The sequence below is a fragment of the Platalea leucorodia genome, assembly GCF_965183815.1.
Source record: "Platalea leucorodia genome assembly, chromosome: 1".
NCBI classification, from domain to species: domain Eukaryota; kingdom Metazoa; phylum Chordata; class Aves; order Pelecaniformes; family Threskiornithidae; genus Platalea; species Platalea leucorodia.
The window spans coordinates 71,113,019-71,132,016 of record NC_138823.1 but is presented as its reverse complement, the minus strand read 5'-3'; the positions used below and the strand labels follow the sequence as shown (position 1 = coordinate 71,132,016).

Here is an 18,998-nt window from a genome sequence, read left to right as displayed (position 1 = left end):
TCTGTAATGTATCTCATCATGCCCTAGTGCATTAGCCACCAGACAGGACTTTTCCAAAGCCCCATGAGACAATGCTTTCTATGGACTAATCTACAGAGGAGTTTCTGCCATTTCTAACTTTCTTATTATTCTGAGACATCAAAAGAAAATACTTCTTTTACTCTTTAAGCAACTGTGCTTCCTAACTCTTGTGTTGCTTTCATTACTGTTCCAGTTTTAACACTGTTGTGGCTCATAACATAACGCAAAGAAAAGTTATTTTCGGGGGTTAATTTTCATTGATGTTCATGCTTTGGCTAATCTGTATAAAAGCATGGGCCGTTAGTGTTCTAAACCACTGTATTCAGCTAGAGACTTGACAGTAAATTAAATGAGACGTTTTTATAAATAAATTTTTTTCCTGATTTAAAAAAAAGACGTGGTAGCTTTGTGCATACAACTGTTGTGTTGTTTAAACTTTGTTCTTTGTAACCAAGTTGCTAATTTGTCATTTGAGAAACACTATTTTATGGATTGTCAAACTAAGATCATAGACAAATTGGTTGTTTTCATTAATGATTAAAGGTTTCATATCATCACGCTTAAGGTCCCAGTGCTCATTGGGAAAGAGTGTAACAACTGTGCAATACTGGCAACGTTAGAAGTACATTCGCCCATTGTCAGGGATGATGAGTCTTTTCATGATTAGATGGAGCCAGATTGTGTAATTAGTAGAGTAAGCGGTATTTCTGCAAAACTTTATTTGATTTTTAACAAAAAGTTGCTCTTGGAGAACTTCTCAGGAACTTCTCAAACTGCATAGAAAAGACAGAATTTGGCTTCTTGCTACAAGAAGCCACTGGTTTCTATCATCTCTCGTGTTTTCCCGTACTGATTTTAAGATCAGATACTGGGGAAAGAAAAACAAGAACAAAAGAACAAAGTTGGATACCGAGTACGATATTGCTAAGACCCTTCATATTTTCCCATTCCCAGCAGCACTGTTCAGTGACGAGGCTTCTAGACAGCACCTTTCGCCCAGCCAGGAAGCGGGGCCAGCAGCTGGGAGGAGCACTGCAATTTGCATTAAAAAAGGAGAACGGAGAGCTGGCCCAGGGAAGAGTCTCATCCTGCCCTGAGGCACTGCTTGAGCCATTGGGCTCCTCCTTTGGCTCTGCTGAAGCACTGCAGTCCCAGCCTCAAGTTCTCTCTTCACAGGAAAGTGAAAGACAGGGGCTGGCTCTGAGCTGTTGCTGCATACAGCGCTTCTGGCTGCGCCCTGGCCACCTCTCCTCTTAGGGCATTGGCAATGCTTTCACGTTTAATGCTTTATCCTCATGGGAAAGCAGAGGTTTTGGCAGTGCAAATGAGTGGCACCCTTAATGACATGAGACTAATTCTACAACCTCCATCCCTACTCTACTGAGGTCTATACTTGTCTCCTGGCACTTAGCTTGGGGTCCTGGTTCCCCTGACTGCCCCAGCTGAGTACCTGTGGGGCACATCGCTATTATTTTCCATGGACCCTAGGGCAGAGAGACCTGCTATGCATCTTGGCCTTGAGTCTGAGCCTGGAACTACGATATGACCAAAACGTGCATACAGACCTGGAAAGCTGTAGAAGCCAACAGCTTTTTCAATACAGATGCAGCCACAAAGCATCTCTTGACAGTAAAGGCTGCCGAGGAAGATTACAGAATGCCTCGTTGCATGCCAGCACCCAGGAAGCCTTACCCAGTGTTGAATTAGCTATTCCAACCCTTAGGCTGGAAGAACTATAGGCTGTAGTACTAACCTTCGCCCTGATAAAATTCTGTGTTATCATTACTTAAAATATATTTAACTTCTTACTCTTGAAAGGAGAGCTGAAGCTGCTTTCACAGCAGGGACCTCCATATTCTTCATTTCCTAAGCTTGAGCAAAAGCTATTTCTCTGGCCAGCCTGGCTAGTGTAAATGAAAAAAAAAGAGAACATTATTGCAGCTCAACGCTAAGTAGGTCACAGCTTTGCTCTCCCAGTAAGGCTCCTAGGCAAAGGGCAGCAGCAGCTCTGTCATGTATAGCATCTTTCACATAAATAATTCTCAGGTGCCTTGCAGACTCAGCTAGAACAGACTGAGATTCAAACAAACTAGTGCAGGGGCACATTTGTGCATGGAATGAGGAGAGATAAAATAAAGACACATGGACAAAGGAAGGAAATAAAGGAAGCCTTTTGAGAGGGCTTTTGCAAAAAATACAGGCAGAAATGTGATAAAATCTAGGCTAATTGAGGACTCAATTTATAGTTGGAAAAGATTTCTGAATGGCAAGAACTTGTTCCTGGATAGCTTTAATACAGAAAACAGGCAAACAAAACACAACAACGGGAGTTGTTGGGGGCGGGGGGAATAAAAAATAGTATTATCCAAGATAGAAAACTAAACCACTCATGGCCAAAGGTAGATAAGAGGAAGCATGCACCTGATATGAAAAGGTCACTGCCCACACAACTGTGAGTTTCCAAATGAAAGATAACACAAGTTCTGCAGCTTTCACATCAAATCAGTATCAGAGTTCTGGCAAACATCTCAAATGAATTCAAGAAGCTCTGTTGCGTTTCTCTAGTGAAAAAAATAGAAAGTATGAATGCTGGCTGGAATGGTCAACCAGAAAGAAAACAAACAAACAAACAAAGTTAGAGGCATTCAGCCACATAACCTAGTCCAGATAGATAGATTGCTTTCTGTTCTCAGACGTGGCCAGAAGGCATTTCGGGGCCCCAAGGTGCATATTCGTGGCAGTCAAGGCTCCTAGGAAGCTAACAGCATGAGTGTCACTGGTGTCACAAATGCAGGCACCTGGGAAGCGCCTCAGCCTTGCCGGGCTGCACGGGCGAGGTGTTTCTGTGAGGTTTCACAAGACAGTCTTAAAGCATGCACTGAACCTTCCCCACCCGAACTAGGCAGAAATGGAAGCACCCCTGTTTTTTCATTTTTAATTACCCCACAGCATCAAAATAAGAGTGCTTCTCTGGGATGGGGGCGATCCAAATCCAGTTTCTTCCATAGCCTCAATCTCAGCTGAATGTATTTCAGCACTACTTATGTACTTGGAACAGGACCGACCCCTTCTCAGGCAAGTGTCACGATTATCAGACAAGTCACACATGCTCACTAATTCAATCATTGTACAGTGGCACAGCTTGTACAGGAAAGACTGCAATTGTCAGGCTGCTCAACTAGACCGGAGGAACTGTAGGTTCAAAGGACAGCATAGAGAGGAAGGATTTGAACAGATCTCTTGCATCCTCTGTAAGTGCTGTAACCACTAATTACGCAAGGCAATTAGTCCCTCAGCTATATTTTTGGAAGAAAGACCTGGCTTAGATGTTTACACATGGGAATTGCTCGCATTTCTTTTCCCAGCTAACAGGCCAGGATAGTTCCAAGTGAAGTGATGAACAGAAGATTAAATGAAGGCAGACACTGAAAAACTGCTTCACACCAGAAAATTTCAATCTCTTGGCCTGAGCGACACTTTCTAGAGATACAAGTACATACTGCCTTTCTTGCCACTGAAGCATACTTACTCCTTGGTTCCAGGAAGGAACGCAGTAATGTTGATTAAATCAGTTTCTGCATCAATGCCTGTGTCCTGTCACTCTACAGACTGGCATATGTCTCCAGATAGTAACTGAAATGAAAGAGAAGTGTCAAGTTCATCTGATGTTACCTAACAAAAGGGAATTTCTGAAACATTTTATACTTACATTATGGTTTCTAATGACAGCTACAGCACGATTCCCATTGGTTGAACGTCTGACTTCCTAGTGCAAGGTTTCTTGATTATAAGGAAAAAGAAAGTATTTTTAAGTGCTGAAAACATTTGAGTAATATGACTGTTCTCATTAGAGCTATTTCTAGCTCAGTGTTTTTAAGATGTTAAAATGCAGAGAATTTAATTACAGTGGCATGTAATAAACAAGATTTGTCTCTCCTCAAATTGAATTCATTGTCAAGGGGCCGGACCAAAGATAATGCTAATGTTCTTTTTAACTAGTATTTGTGATTCCAAAGCAAATTTTAAAATTATATGCTTTAGTGGAGGAATGACAAACAATCATGTTAGCAAATGAGAATATTGTTTGGTTTGTTGTTGTTATTTTGGTTTGCTTGGTTTTGCGCAATCACTTTTGGGCTCCTCTGTACCAAATACAGCCCTTTTTCCACATCTACTTCAAAGTCATGACAGCAGCAGCTTATTTCTTCCATGGCAGGAGAGAAGTTAGAACACAGATTACCATTTGTGATTGCTGGCACTTGCCAGAGAACAGCTAACTACCAACAGCTGGCAGTAGCAGCTATGGTTATCTGCTCCCGGCAGAGCTGCCACTTGGACCTCCGTTTCAAACACATGTGCACACGCACGCACACACGTTTTGGCCCTGAAAGTTCCTTACCAGTTTCAAAACCGCTGAGCTGGGGATCACAACTATATTTTTGTGGCATAAAATTCCACAGTTCTTAAACTTGGGCAACACTGTCCATTAGTATATCAATAAATAAGGATTACAAATGCTAAGTCTTCCCCCTTAATTCTGATTCTTCAGTTTTCTGGAAGTCTTGGAGATCAGAGAATTAAAATATTCTTCTGAATTCCACTGTGCCAGAGACTAAAACTTCATTTTTAATAGTGGCTACGCACAGAGCTAGTTATTAGGACTACTTTCATCTTTATTGTTTAAAAACAGAATTTTAATTTAATTTAAATTAACAGAAAGTTAAGAAGTTAGAAATAAATTAAAAGAAGTACGTATTTTTAAAAACAATTATTTGCTCTGGTTAATTATCTAGCTGAATAGCTCATCAGAAGTTCACAAAATTGTTCTCCAAAACTGAGGACAGACTTAAAATATAAATTAATTAGGCTGATGTTTTTCTAAGACACAGATCATTTACCTTGATAAATTAGCTTGACTATTCAGTAAGGTTAGGATCATTCCCTCTTCTCCCTTACAGCCATGCTACTTTCACTGCTAAAAAGCAGGATGATTTCTTGCCTTCTTGACACAACAGCACACGTACATCAATGGTCACGTAGGATACAGATAGCGGAGCACTCACATCTTCACAAAGCTCTCTAAAAGCTTTGTTTCAGATGGTGAAGAAATGTACAGTTGTACATAACAAGCTGTACAGAACTTGTATACAACACTATTTGTGGGTCTATGAGATTCCTCCAAGGAAAAAAGCATCAACTCTTAAACAAGCAACAACCAAGAGGGACCAATGCTGTCAGTGACTTCCTCAGCAACACATAACCCACTGGCTGGTCCACCATCTTTATGTTTCAAATGAAGCTCTGCAAGGATAACGAATAGAGTGATGAGTGTTCTGGTGTTTATTCCTACCATCTGTTCCTAATAATCATTAAAACAATGGGCTGCAGTAGTTTGGATTTGAATGTACAAGCTCTCTCCACTGTAACTAAACTCACTACCTTTAGCTTCTTACCACTAGACATCTCCAAAGAGGAGGGCAGCTGACCTAAACCAGCTGAACTGTTTTAATGCTCTGTTCCTTTCCTATTTATCTGCAGTTGAAATCATGATTTGCAGATTCATGTACAAAATGAAAGTAAAGTTACAGACATATGTACAAAATGGAAGTGTAAGTTACAAACTTGGAGATTAACATTCTTATACTGTAAAAACATATATGTCCGTGACGCTCAGTGTAACCTGACTTGAGTCACATCTGTTTTTCTGACATTAAGCCAAATGCACAGAGTGGTTCTAAAGTTCAGTGTTAGCAAGCTAGTATGCTTTGATGAGTGAGTGCAAAGCAAAGTAAGAACAATCAGAAACTTAGCTTAGCTCTCCTGAGAGTGAAATTGGGGGAGTGTCTTTTGTTTTGTTTTGGAAAAAAAAAAAACATCCATCTATTAATATTGTACCACCCTCTCAACAGAAAGTTCTCTTTATAGTGATAAATGGATCTAGAGATCTTTCACTAGAGCACAACAGGCACCTTATACATTAATATTCAAATGTTTCACACTATAGAAGGAAATTTTATTTCAGTTTTGGCCCAACTAAGTTTTCTAACACTTGCCAAAACATTATTTGTTTCAATACTCCGAATGTTTCTGTATTCTGTATTTCAATACTCTCTGAATGTTGCTATCTCAACAACAGAACTAATTCATGTAAGACTGCAGTGTTGCGTCAAACATTTTAGCAGTAACAGCTACTTACACTTACAGTTATTAAATCAACCAAAAACCAACAGCTGTAAGCCAGCATATGTTAGCAGGAATAAATGGATGCACCAAACTGCTAAGGACCATTGCTTGAATTTTGACAGCTTTATATTTATAAAGAGCTGAACCCAAGGATCATGGAAATCAGGCGTGGTAAAAAAGCATCTTACAATATGGAAAGGGCTCCCACCATATCGATTCTTTCTTCCAAAACAGGCAAATCAAACATCTAGCTTTAGTTTTTCTTTATTGCTTGATTAATAAACATCTCTGAGGCAAATATCTAGAATGCTCTCATAAGAACAAAGCTTGTTTTCTCCTTTTAAAACCCCACTGACTTGTTTTAAAACTAGAATCTTTAAAAAACAGGAAAATTTTAAGCTGTTCCTTCACAACTTTACTTTTTGATATAAATTAAACCACACATTTCTCCTATTTTTTCAAAAGTCCTCAGCAAATTTGAAATGTTTTAAGATTTGCAAAAGTAAAAAAATATGCTTCATAAAAAAAACACTTACCAAAGCGCAAGGTAGTTCTGCTTGCCATGTGCCAGTCCTGTCAAGTTTGTTGGTTCTTGATTTTACTTCATCTGTGTTTATTAGAACAGAAATTAATTTTAGATGCTCTCTGTGCCTAAGATAATTTCTTAAGAAAACTTCCAGTACTTGCAGCTAGATAAATGATTTTACCTCATCGGTTTCCAGTGCAGTGCCTTCCTCTCTGGCATTTTGTCACCTTTTCGTTTAGTTATGAAAATATGTAGCCATTGTGTTTTCGTCCCTCTGGTTCAAGAAATGTGAGGTATGCTACGCTACGGCTGCACTAAGCAAAACAAGATACTATAAAGAAAAATATTCAGCACTGCCTGTGGCACATCACAGAGCATACACTGTGGAGAAGCTGCAGCTCAGCATTTCTGAGCTTGGCCCTTACATACACAGAGAAACTGTAATGGATCCTGAAAAAAGTGTACATATTTTATTGGGAGCTGGGGCAATGGACAGAAGAGCACTTATAAATTTTAAGATAACATAAATGCATAACATTTTCCTTTCGCTAACCCTGCAATCTGGGAAAACTCCATACACTATCACTTTTGCTAGTCCTTTACTTCTATACACAATAATCCAAGTCTCAAAATTACTAGACATATCTAATGCTTCCAAAACCTTAGAGATTCTTCAGTTACTTTTTAATCCCATTAAAATACCTCTGGTAGGAAACCAATAATTTTAATAGGAAAGGTACAGTCAATATTGTAAAACATTTGCAATATACAGTTTTTACAGCAAGTAATACACCATTGTAGATCTACAAAGATCATTTTTTTAATACACTTGGCTCTTTACCGTCTCACGATCCTCTTTAAATAAATATTTAACAAAGGCGTCTCACTTCTAACAATGGAAGTAACATCACAGATGAAGAAAGTATCAACCACATTGCAGAAGTGCTACAACAAAGCCCCTTTCACCCGCCAGTCTTGAGACAGCAAATCCTGCAATTCTTCTTCATCTTCGCTACCAAGAGCCTCATCGTCTTTCTCTTGAGTTGCTCTTAATCTCATGGCTTCCTTTAACTTCTCCTTCATCAGATCCTGGCGGTTACGCAAAAGCTCAACACGGCGATAACATTCACTGTTGAAAAGTAAACCACTTATTAATACTTGTGGCCTTTCCACATTAACTGGGTTTTCTACAGGGCTGGATTTTGCTTCTCCAACTTTGGATAAAAAAAAAAAGCTCCACAGCTTCCCATCAATTAAAAAATAAGCTTTCAATATGCTAGTGCGCCTTCTCTGTATTAATGAAATGGAAACAGACCAGAAGAGAGGTGTAGTCAATTCTCTAGCAATGAGACCTAATCCAAATATTTAACAACTGCAATACCACCACAAATCATTTTAAAAAAAGCACAGAACCAATATCCACTTCCACACAAAAAGAGACATCATTCTTTGCTCTGCTTATGGTTTTCATATATGGTAGAAAGGTGAGATATCGATTGGCTATCAATTTTGATAACTTAGTGGTGGCATCTCTGAAAATAAAAAAGTAGCACAAGTGTTCAGATCCTTTATTTGCTTACTGTGTGCTATAACAGAACATTTTAAGTAAACACAATCCACAAGTTTCAGTTTTCCATTCACTTAAAAAGTTCTGTCCTTGAAATATGTTTTATAACAATTATTCTAGCCATTTTAACAGGGTATTTTGTTGAAAATGCCAAGTAGTATCAGCCTGATTTAAATACATCTTTGCTTCTTTCATTCCTATTTGCTAGGAAGAGTCAACAAGGAAAGATTATTATCTGGATCCTGTTTCCCCTTGCATATCTGCAATACAATTACTTACAGGCAGTCACAGCTGAAGATTTGAAGGCTAAGGAAAACGTGAATGTCACTGGAATTAATTTGATTTTGAATTTAATTCAAAATAGCCTGCATTTAAATGCATTCAGAAGACAAAGCTACAAAAACAGTCTTTAAAAACCTATTTGGAACTTTTCTTTTGGGAAAAATAATTATGGTAACAAATTTGAAATTATCTACAAATTTCTGAAATTTGGTTCGATGTGCTATAGCATCCTAAGCTACTGGTAAAAATGAATGCTCACAGACAGACAGGTTTAGCTCAAGCCCTCTCCAAAATTACGTGAACATTGTTAAAAGACATCCCTGCATTACCAAAGCTCAGTTTGAACCCAACGCTATTGTTAATATATGCTGATTATCTGTAGCATGTAAGTCTGGCCAGATGGCTTAAGTGTTGCTTTAATTTTTAGTGTCTTCTTTTTGTTGCAAGGTTCATTAAAATCAGAACTCATCTTTTTCTTTTCGATCGCTAGCATTGCCATAATCACTGTTAATCAATGTGTTAAGCTACATGATAATGGTAACAATCTGTTCCACTAAACTGTATTTCAGGTTATTTAGAGTTTAAACTAATGCTTATCCAACCGCTACACCTACCATTTCAACAAAAAAACCAAAACATCCTACTTCATGTAATGAAGTGCCATCATTCAACAAAACCTTTAAGGAAAATTCTATTAGAAACAAGGAAAGTTAGTCACAGAACAGGGCATTTTCAGTACAGCAAATGGATGGTCAAAACCCCAATCTCGTTATCAAAATTTTAACTGCAGTGCAGAATATCAGACCTTGTTTTTTAAAAACGTTCACATGAATTCTACATCAATCAGAGTTCACAGAGAAATACAAATTAAGACATCTGACAGGGGGAAGGGGGACAGTTTCTTCAAAGAGTTTGCCTTCTATTGCTTTATGTTGCCCATGCCTGCTTTCTGTATTTTCAGTGATTCTAGCGCATTCTCTCTTTGCAAATAATTACAAAACTTTGCACCAAAATTCATGTTTTTATTAGGTATTGTTCTGCAACTTGAGGGAGTTTGTCTTTCTTCTTCAAATATTTAGGTGATTAATGAAAGGTACTACCACAGAAGATTAAAATTAAAAATGTTTTTATCACTCTAGTCAAATAGCGATCCATTACTGCTGGAGAACAGAAAGTTTGAGGAAAAATTGATCTACTTACATCTGCTCGTCAATTTCTCCAATCTGACGATCTAGTCGTCCCTCCTCATCCTCTTCTGCCACTATTGCTTCTGAAATCTAAACCAGAAAAGCGCTAAGAAAATTCACCTTCATCCTGAATTCCACTGTTGTTCCTTTTTGATGTCTCTGTCTTCCCTTCTTCCCCTCTACCTCAATTCAATGTCAATCTCCTATACATATACTCCCACCTTCACAAAAGACTCTGGAGGCAAATACAGAAAAAAACTGATCTGGCTTAATTTGAAATGGAAATGTTTTTTCTTAAAGCTAAAAGTAGTTCGGCTGCTTTGGGGTAAACCTTTCCTATTTTTCAATACACTAATATTTGAAACTGAGCATAAACAAACTATGTGCATCCAAAGTCTGAGGCTGAAACAGGAGCTATATCCCAATGCTTGGGATTTAGTTACACAAGCTTATTGAAAGTATTGGTTAAATATTCCCACTAGATCCCGAAGTGTTTCTAACCTGTTATTTTTTTCAGCATATACTTTCTCAAATCTGAATGTCTGGGAGATGCTATGCAATCAATGGTCCACGCATAACTGAGAAGATTCCTTCTAAGCTGAAGAATTATCTGAATGGCTAATGCTAGCAAAATGTATCCACCACTGCTTTTGTATGAACATTCGCTCTGTTTATAGTGCTGACCACTTTAAAATGAGCAATGATAAATTTTTCTGCACCACTTTTCTTAGCAGTTGACATATGAGCAATTATTTACAATCAAAATTAAAAAACTAACTCTAGGGGAAGATTGAGAACACCAGGTATCTTTAGTGACAGTTTTATATTGTACAAAAGGGCAGATAAAAACCTGTTCTGGGAAGACTCTCCGTACAATGCTAAACAGTAAAAAACGGCAGTACAGAAAAATTGTGGCCAACTTATGTCTCTCACACACGAAATCTTTTGTCACTTTCACAGATTTTGGGGTTCCTTTCCAGTACATTTAAATTAACCATAAAACCCAGGTTACCTACACTCTACAGATCCTTTTTGAAAAAGGCAGACAAACAGGTGGTGTTTTGTTCTGTTTTTTTTCAAGGTTAAAATATTAATGTATCTCACATAAAGAAGAGCCCACAATTATGTCCTGTTTGGATACAGGATGCTGATCTGAGGTATATGCTATCTAATTTAAATACAATTTAACAAATGTAACTAGATATATATTGATGACTGGATCCTGATCAAAAGTGTTTTCAACTTAATTTCACTTCAGTGGAAAATAGAGGGAACCCTTTGCTCATTTATAAAGTGCATTTAACCACACACTGCATTGCAACAAACAACTGACAAATGCAGATGTCAGTCATTCTGCAGAGCTGCATGAAACTGTTGTTTTCCTTATTCTGTATAGTATTTAGAATCAATAAAAATAGATTCCATTACTTACTGTGTTGACCTGTCGCATTGCCTTTTGAAATTCATCCCATTCTTTGTCCATCTGATCCTTTGGAGCATCAACTTTTCGCACCTAAGGAACATGAAAAAACAGGCTTATTAACAATTCATGTCTAGTCACTCTTCAGGGCACTGTAAAACACCTGGAGAAATAGGACAAATTATGCTGTGTTCTCAGAAAAGTGTGGTCAACATACTTCAGTTTAAGTAATGTATATGAATAAGAGAGTGCAGCTGCACAATGGTTTTGGAGGAAAAAAAATCTGACTCTACTCCTGGATTAAAACAGCATCCTTGACCGTAGCATTAAAGAATAGTTGACTAAGAATGGATGGTGTGGAATGTCTGGATTAAAAAAAAGTGACTAAGTCTGTTAATTTGATGGTCTGTAATTTCACTGTGTCAGGTGATAACTTTTACATTCTCCTATACCTGTTCAATTGTATATAGTAGCTATCTCATAAGCCAAAAAGCAGTGAATTATTCACCTTTGGCATAACATAAAATATCAAATGATTCAGTCATTAGTCTGACTGGTGTTAGATAGTCTGACTATATTTCAAATCTAGTCTAATTTTGGTGGCTAAAAGAAGAAATAGTACAGCTACATAGCAATTTTAACAACACGCAAAGCTTTTTCTTCTGTGGTAGACGGCATTAATTACTAAGACAAGACGACTGAAAAAGTAGAAGCTGTAAGAATGTGTTTAAGATCTACAACTAAGATAATCAAAACCAGACTGTGCTTTTAAACAAGCAAACAAACAAGGTAATCTACCTGTGTAACCAAAACTTCCACAATTCAAGACTGGAAGATGTGGTGTATAACGTATGTTAGATGACAGATTATGCTTAGCTCTAGATGGGGTGGAAATTATATAGCTACAAGAATTAAGCAGTTTGAACAGCGTAATTCATGACACCATCTTTTTGCATTAGTTTTACTTTTCCTTTATTCATTCCCCTCTTTTGGTAACACATCAGTCATCATCATGGTAAAGACAACAGTTTGGTACATTTTGTTCCTGAGCGATTATACAAAATCAAGTAGTATGAATTAAGTTTATAGAATAAATTAGAAGCTTCCAAGCAAACTACGTACTGGGAAGTAATAGTCATCATTTCATTTTTCTGTTCTGTGATTATTTCTATCATATGTGTATGTACTGTGTTATTACGCATTGTGGTTGTCTTTTGTAATTCACAATTATTTGTATTTCTTACAATAAATTGAAACACTAAAGATATTATTTTTCCTTGAAATATTTATCTAATCCAGCATTTATATGCTTTATAAATTTCTGATGTAAAGAACCAACATTTTTCAAGCCCACAATCTCCCTTCCCAAAAGCTCACTGTTAATTCTGAAAATAATTATTTTGTGTATGACTCCAACACAGAATCACTGCAGCCATCCCAATATAAGCCATGTCACAAACATTCTCCTTAGCTAAACTTAGAAAGGGCTGATTAAAAAGAAGACTACCTGCAAGAAATTCAGGGAAGAACTTATTGGAACACGTATCCACTTGTAAATTTATCAGCTGAGGCACCAACCAGAACAAAGATCACTCACCAGTGTCCTCACAGACACAAGCAGGTTCTCCTTTGCCTGCTAGGCATTCCCGCTTTCTACAAGGTTCCCAACTCATGGTGAAACCAAGTATTTCAAACATACCAATTAGTCATATGCAAAAAAAGTACATCTTTTTCAGCTACATAATTCAATATTCAGAATGTCATTGTTCAGAACTATTCACATATGCCAATACGTGGGGATGAGTGGTGCCAAAAGAATCTTGCCGGAGCAAATAAGAGACACCTAAGCTTGTAATTGTGACAGTGGAACTAACTGAACATAAAGCAGCACTATTTGGAAGGTCTCCAAATCAGAAGTCATGGCTCAGCCTCACAATCCAATTGAAACACACCAGCAGCCTTCCACAGTGTGAAAAATAGGGAAATATACTCAAGGAAAATAAAAAAGACTTTTGAGCCTACAACATTATTATTTCGATAAAGAAAGCAGGAAAGTCATCAAATCTGTAGTAAATTTTACCAAAAAGAAAAAAAAAGCTTTATATTTCAAATATCAGTGTTTATTTTGGTCATCATTTGGCACTGTGCAAATTGAAGGAAGTATGAAAGATTTTGATGAAAATTCCAAGATTTTTAGTTGTGATTTTTTTGAGAAACACATTGAACGTGCACCTTTCTTTTCTTTTCCAAGCATCAAAAAAAACCCATAGCAGTAAAAGACAAGAGGGTTGAAAACCAAGATCACTTGTAGTATACCAGTACTGAAGATAACAGTGCAAGCCATAATCTACCTATTTTCATTCTAACCAGATGCATTGTATCAGTTGCACAGTAACTCCTCATACTTTTCAACAGCATCTCTCAAAGGACATTAGAGACCTATTTTTATATTCTCAATTCAGAGGCAGAATTGGATATACAAATTCAGTGAAACACTTTTCCCGGGGTGACTCAAAGAAATAAAAGTACCAGGTGGATTGTCCAAATCTCAGTCCGGTATTTTGGCCAACAAATAACACTTCTTTTGTTTTCTTTAGGAGCCACAAAGGAACCCAATAAAAAATACACTCTGAGAGATGATTTAACAAGTTCTTCCTGCCCCCCTCTGCCCCTTTTCATGTCTTCTAATTAATACAAACCAAAATAGTTCAGTCATTTTCTTATGTTCTTGTATGACTAATTACCTGGAAAAGCATCTTCACTACTCAGAAAATCATTAAAATTGGCAGAAATAAATCCAGCAGCATAAAATCAGCAGATCACTTACTTTTGCATCCACTTCAGGATCATCAAAGAAACCTTCTGGCAAAGCTTCAGCAGTGTTTTCTTTCCTGAAATGTTTGATTACTATTATCCTGAGTTAACACTTCACAACCTGCTTTATTCTAGAGTTAAAAATAGTCAAGAATAAAATCCATAATCTTTTGTAAAAGAAATTAAGCTAGTTTTTTTATGCCCCAAGTTTTACCCACAACCATCAAAACCTGTTCCTTCAGTTTGGTCTTATCTAACTTACAGGGAACTGCACAGTTTTAAACCTCGCTGTCAAAACAAGAGCTTAGGCTTCTTAGACTATTCTTTCCAGTGTGCTGAGCACACAAACATTCTAACAGCACAGTCTCTACTTTTGAAACTCTAAACCACTGTCTAAAAAAGGGCCCAAGTGAGCTGAACCATTACTACAGAACAAGCAAATGGTTATCTTTAAACAGTTCAAAAGCAGTGTCTGACACTAAGCTTCAAAAGTATCCTGTGTTAAAAACTGCACACAGAGATGTCTTAACAGACGCTGTATGGCATTGCTCCATCTCTTATCCTGCCCTTAGGGCGTGAAATACCTGTCTGAAATAATGCTAGATGCTGACGTATATACAAACTATTCCAAATACAAGTTAACAATCTGATAGTTCTAAGGGATCACAGTCTGTATTTCCTGGAAGGATAATGTTTATTTACAATTCCCAAATTTATCAATATTTGATTTGACTGCTTACCTTTCCACTATCTTCTCTTGTATCTCTGCTTTCTGTATGGATCCTGAATGGGAAACTATAGGAGCAGCTGTAGTTTTGCTGTCAAAGAAGTCTGTAAGAAAGGACAGAAGCCTATGAACAAAAAGAACTGTTCAAGCTTCTTTATAAAGTTCTGACTAGACAGGAATTTCAATTAATACGTTACTGAATCAAAGAAGAACAGCCAGACATTATTTCACTTGACAGCCTCAAACAATTAGAACAGAAAATCAATAAGCATGCTGAGAAAACACCACACAATAACAAACTAGCAAAGAATCTCCTTTCTCTACTTCCAATATAACACAACCTAAACAGCTAATAGCAATAATTAGACAAATAAATGAAAACCGTTCCATCATCAGTTAAAACACAGCTTCTCCTTACTGAATCACTTACTATTTCAGTCATCATTACCTGCAGGCAGAGAATTAGCTATTACTTCTTGAGTTGGAGGTGGAATTTCAGTTTTATGCATAACACAAGATTTGTTTGACTGATCTTGTTCCTCCTCTTCATCATCATCATCGTCATCATAATTTCCTGACAATAAACTGGGACCTGAACCCTTTGAAAGCTGTTGGTTTGCACTATCTTGCTCTGTTTCATCAAAAAAATCTGCTGGTAGTCTAGTAAAGAACAAAAAACATAACTATTTCAAACTTCACAAAAATCAGTCACAGTCTACCATCCAAAGCCTATTCCATCTGTGAGCAATACGAGATTTTAGATATTGTGCAATACCCTAAACTGTGCAGCTACTGATGTAACCATTGTCTCAAGGCAGCACATACTTCTTGCTTTCATTTGAAGGTCCCCAGGAATCCTCAGGTTAATTCTGAAATTACATTTCAGTTCCATTTTTTGTGTTTGAATATTCAATATCAGAAAGATTAATAAAAATATCCTGTAACAAACTTATTTGGAGAAACGGCAGCTTAGGTAACTCTATTTCCACATTCAAAGTTATTTGCATCTGTATACCTGCTGTGAACATATTAAATACAAAATTCATAGTTCAGAGGTCATATTAATGTCACATAAACCTTGATAATCTTCATGTACACAACACAACTACTTATTTTGGGTACCTACTGTGGCTCAGACCTGCAGCTTAGAAGGGCCACACAGGCTCAGCAATGAGAAAACCCAGATTTGCTTACAATAGCTGCAAGCCTCCAAACCAAACATTCTTCCAGTTTATATTTTAAAATAATCATACCGATCAGTTTAGTAATGAACAAACCTCTCAACTGTTAATTTTGCACACACACTCAAAATTTCCACAAGGTAAGTGTCTTCTAGTGTCAAGATAATAGCATGTAATATCTATGCAAGATAATAATAATATATCCTGTCAAGAAGTGTACAGGAGACCTGCAGGCCTCGTGTGACATCTACCAACCCCACAAAGATGTCCGAATACCGTCAGAAATCCTTAGTGGCAGTAAGATGCTTAACCCAATCGCTTGAAGTAAAATACACTCCTATATTTGTGAGAGTTCAACTGCAGGATATGCATTTACATGTATTTTAAGTGACAAAAACATCTTAATATGACATTTGTTAGTAGCTTTTGTGAATAAACGCCATTTAAATGTACATTTAAAATTTGCCTTAATTTCAGACTACCATGTCTTCTGCTGTATGCTAGCACTGAAGATTAGAGTGCATGCCACAATCTGGTTATTTTCATTCTAGCAAACTGCGTAATACCACCACATACTAATCCTTAAAAGTCTGATAGTGACAGTAAAATAATTCCTGTTTTGTCACAGACTCTAGAGTTAATACCATGATTTTCTCATCTGCACCGAGGAAGATGCTGCCACGTTCAGGAATATACACCCACATTAGAAAATGAGCAGAAGGAGGGATCTGCTGATTCTCTGCATCGTTACCCTCGGCTAGGAAGGAAAAACAGGGTGAGAATGTAACAGTTGGTACGGTTACAAAAAAACCCACATGTAATAAGATCTGCTTACCCAGATGTAGATGTATGTGGCTTTTCGTCTGTACCTGTATAACAGCAAAGAGTCACTTCTTATAATGCATACTTTAAAAAAAAATATCCCTCAAATAAAGTCTTACTACAGCAGTAAGTTCACAAATGCACACTTTCATATATTTCATATATTCACATGTTCAGGAGCACCAAGGGAAAAAAATTAACTATCTTTCTTTTAGCATGAACTTTCATGCATGATTTGTGGTAATCCAGTGGCTTGATCCTACTGAAAAGGAATAACATCACTTTCTGAGCAAGTGCTTCTACTGTTTAACTTACACTGTTTCTAGTTCTGTTTTGGCCAAGCCCAAAGCCCCATGACCTAACTGAACTCAATTACACAGAAGAAAACTAGGTAAACTACCAAAAGTGCAGTTTTCTCCTGATCAGTGAACTCACAGAGAAAGAGCGAGACAGACTTTTTCCCTTTTCAGCAGCAACAAGCTGACATTAGCAGTCTTGTTTATTCATGCTCACTTCCATGGGAAAAAAAACAAACAAAAAACATTCAAGATGTAAAATGGATAGATTCTGGCAAGTGCTGGACAAGTATTTTTCTCTCCTTACCTTTTACTCTCTTTAACTCTGTATTTTCTGTGTCAACAGTTTTTCTCTTGACAGGATGAGACGATGTGCTAGCAGCTGAACCAGTTGCTGTCTGCTTTGTGCCTTTCAGTTCTGCAACTCTCTGCAAAGAAGTACAAAATTCAGGAGGCTTTTCTAGCAGGAACTTCTGGATTGCAGCTTTAAAATACAGCTCTTTTAGAATACTCTATTAAAACGAGCTAATATCTTTCTATAACGAGATCACCGAAATAGACATCGCGGATACAGAACCCAAGACCAATGTTTCTGTCAGCCTCTTGAATGATGTGACATGGAGGCAGAGGAACTGACACTTGCACAAGGGAGGCTGTATGAGTGAGAAAGGAAAGGCTAAGATCAGTGACATTTACAGCAGTAAAACACTGGAGGAAAGAGCACGAAGGCTGGACTCATCTGGAGTGTTTTAAAATTAAAACACAGCAGCAGTAGTAAAGACACGTCACTGTGCCTTGCCACAGTGATCTACCCAGAATGTAGGCAATGAACTAGGAAACCCTCAGTTCTTTTGGTCTTTTCCTCAGTACTTGTAAAATTAAATACGATCTCTCAGTTTCTGCTAAGCAGCAGCAGAATTTAAAAGGATAAAAAAGTCAGACTTCAGGTTGCATCCAAGTTATAAGCTCCCTGAAATTGTTTTTCAAATGCTTTATCTTTACTGGTAAATTACAAAAAAAAAAAAAGTTTTCTTAACGACGTGCAAGCTGTCATTTGATAACATACGGTAGCAAAGTAAACCCACGGAGGGCTTCCAAGTCCCACTACGGAAAGCTGCGGACAAGTGGCAGTTAAAAGCTGTCGCTAACGCGGGAACGGCTTCATCTTAAAGAGTATGTCCCCTGAAAGACACGGGACGATTCTCTCAAGTGCCGGCCTTGCAGTGGGTACGTAGGTTTTAAGAAAACCAAACAAGACAAAACCATCAGGCTTGTTTCCACGCCAGTCTCTCCGGGCAGGCACTCGGCTGTTCTCCACGGGCGCACCCCTCAGGAAGCCGCAGCAAACCCCCGCCCGCCGCTCCGGCGGTGTCGCCTCCCCTGTCCTCCCCGCTTCTCACGCGGTGCCCTGCTACTTCTGAACAACAAAACCCCAGCCAGCCCCGAGCCCAAACCCGCACCCCGCACCCCGCGGGCGGGCAGCCGGGGCCGCCACCGGGCACCGGCGCCCGCCCCGCTCCCCGCCGCCCGCCGCTCACCTCGCGGTGCTGCTTGCCCAGGGCGTGGGTCTGCCACAGCAGCTCGCTCTTCACGGGCGCGTTGCACAGCGTGCAGCTCAGGTGCCCCAGGCTGTTGTACGTGGCGGCCGCCGTTAAGGGAAGCAGGGGGCTGCGGCGCGGACCCCCGCCCCTCACCGCCCCGCAACGGCCGCCCCCCACCCCCCCCCCGCACCGCGCCGGGGGCCAGGGAGCCCGGTGCCGAGGATATTTGGCGAAGGGCGAGTCGATCCGCTTCTTTCCCGCGTTCTGCCGCTGCTTCTCCCGCATGAGGCGCCGCAGCTCCTCCTGCCGCACCTGCTTCCGCCCCGCGCCCGCCCCGGCCGCCGCCATCTTCTCCCGGCGAGCAGAGCGGAGGGGCGGGGCCGGCGGCCGGAGCGAGGCCCTCAGCCGGGGGCGGGAGAGAAGGCGCCGGG

General features: G+C 38.9%; 1 protein-coding gene across 4 annotated transcripts; it reads right to left on the bottom strand.

The window, feature by feature from the left end:
• Positions 1-1,539: 1,539 nt before the first annotated feature.
• Positions 1,540-18,949, bottom strand: ZNF830 (zinc finger protein 830). 4 transcript variants are annotated; one of them, XR_014229538.1, is made up of 14 exons: positions 18,794-18,949; positions 18,565-18,664; positions 17,334-17,454; positions 16,744-16,777; positions 15,176-15,387; positions 14,741-14,831; positions 14,014-14,077; positions 11,199-11,279; positions 9,780-9,856; positions 6,912-7,859; positions 6,741-6,811; positions 3,731-3,801; positions 3,551-3,654; positions 1,540-2,582 (listed from the first exon to the last, which is right to left on the bottom strand). XR_014229538.1 is itself a non-coding variant. In XM_082324759.1 (10 exons), exons 1-10 carry the CDS (start codon positions 18,913-18,915, stop codon positions 7,676-7,678), a joined length of 1,086 nt encoding a protein of 361 aa, XP_082180885.1. In that variant the 5' UTR covers positions 18,916-18,949; the 3' UTR covers positions 6,369-7,675. The 4 variants fall into 4 exon arrangements, 1 of the variants encoding a protein (XP_082180885.1); XR_014229537.1 differs by having other exon boundaries at positions 6,741-7,859; XR_014229539.1 differs by lacking the exons at positions 1,540-2,582; positions 3,551-3,654; positions 3,731-3,801 and adding an exon at positions 4,932-5,322 and having other exon boundaries at positions 6,741-7,859.
• Between the last annotated feature and the right edge of the window lie 49 nt (positions 18,950-18,998).

What these genes read in the sequence shown, in the direction of transcription:
- ZNF830 (XM_082324759.1), bottom strand. Translation starts at nt 18,915, where the DNA reads ATGGCGGCGGCCGGGGCGGGCGCGGGGCGGAAGCAGGTGCGGCAGGAG. An exon ending in ATCGACTCGCCCTTCGCCAA is followed by an intron (nt 18,665 to 18,793) that starts ATATCCTCGGCA and finishes GGCGGCCGCCAC; the next exon opens with GTACAACAGCCTGGGGCACC. An exon ending in AGAGTTAAAGAGAGTAAAAG is followed by an intron (nt 16,778 to 17,333) that starts GTAAGGAGAGAA and finishes GCTGTTATACAG; the next exon opens with GTACAGACGAAAAGCCACAT.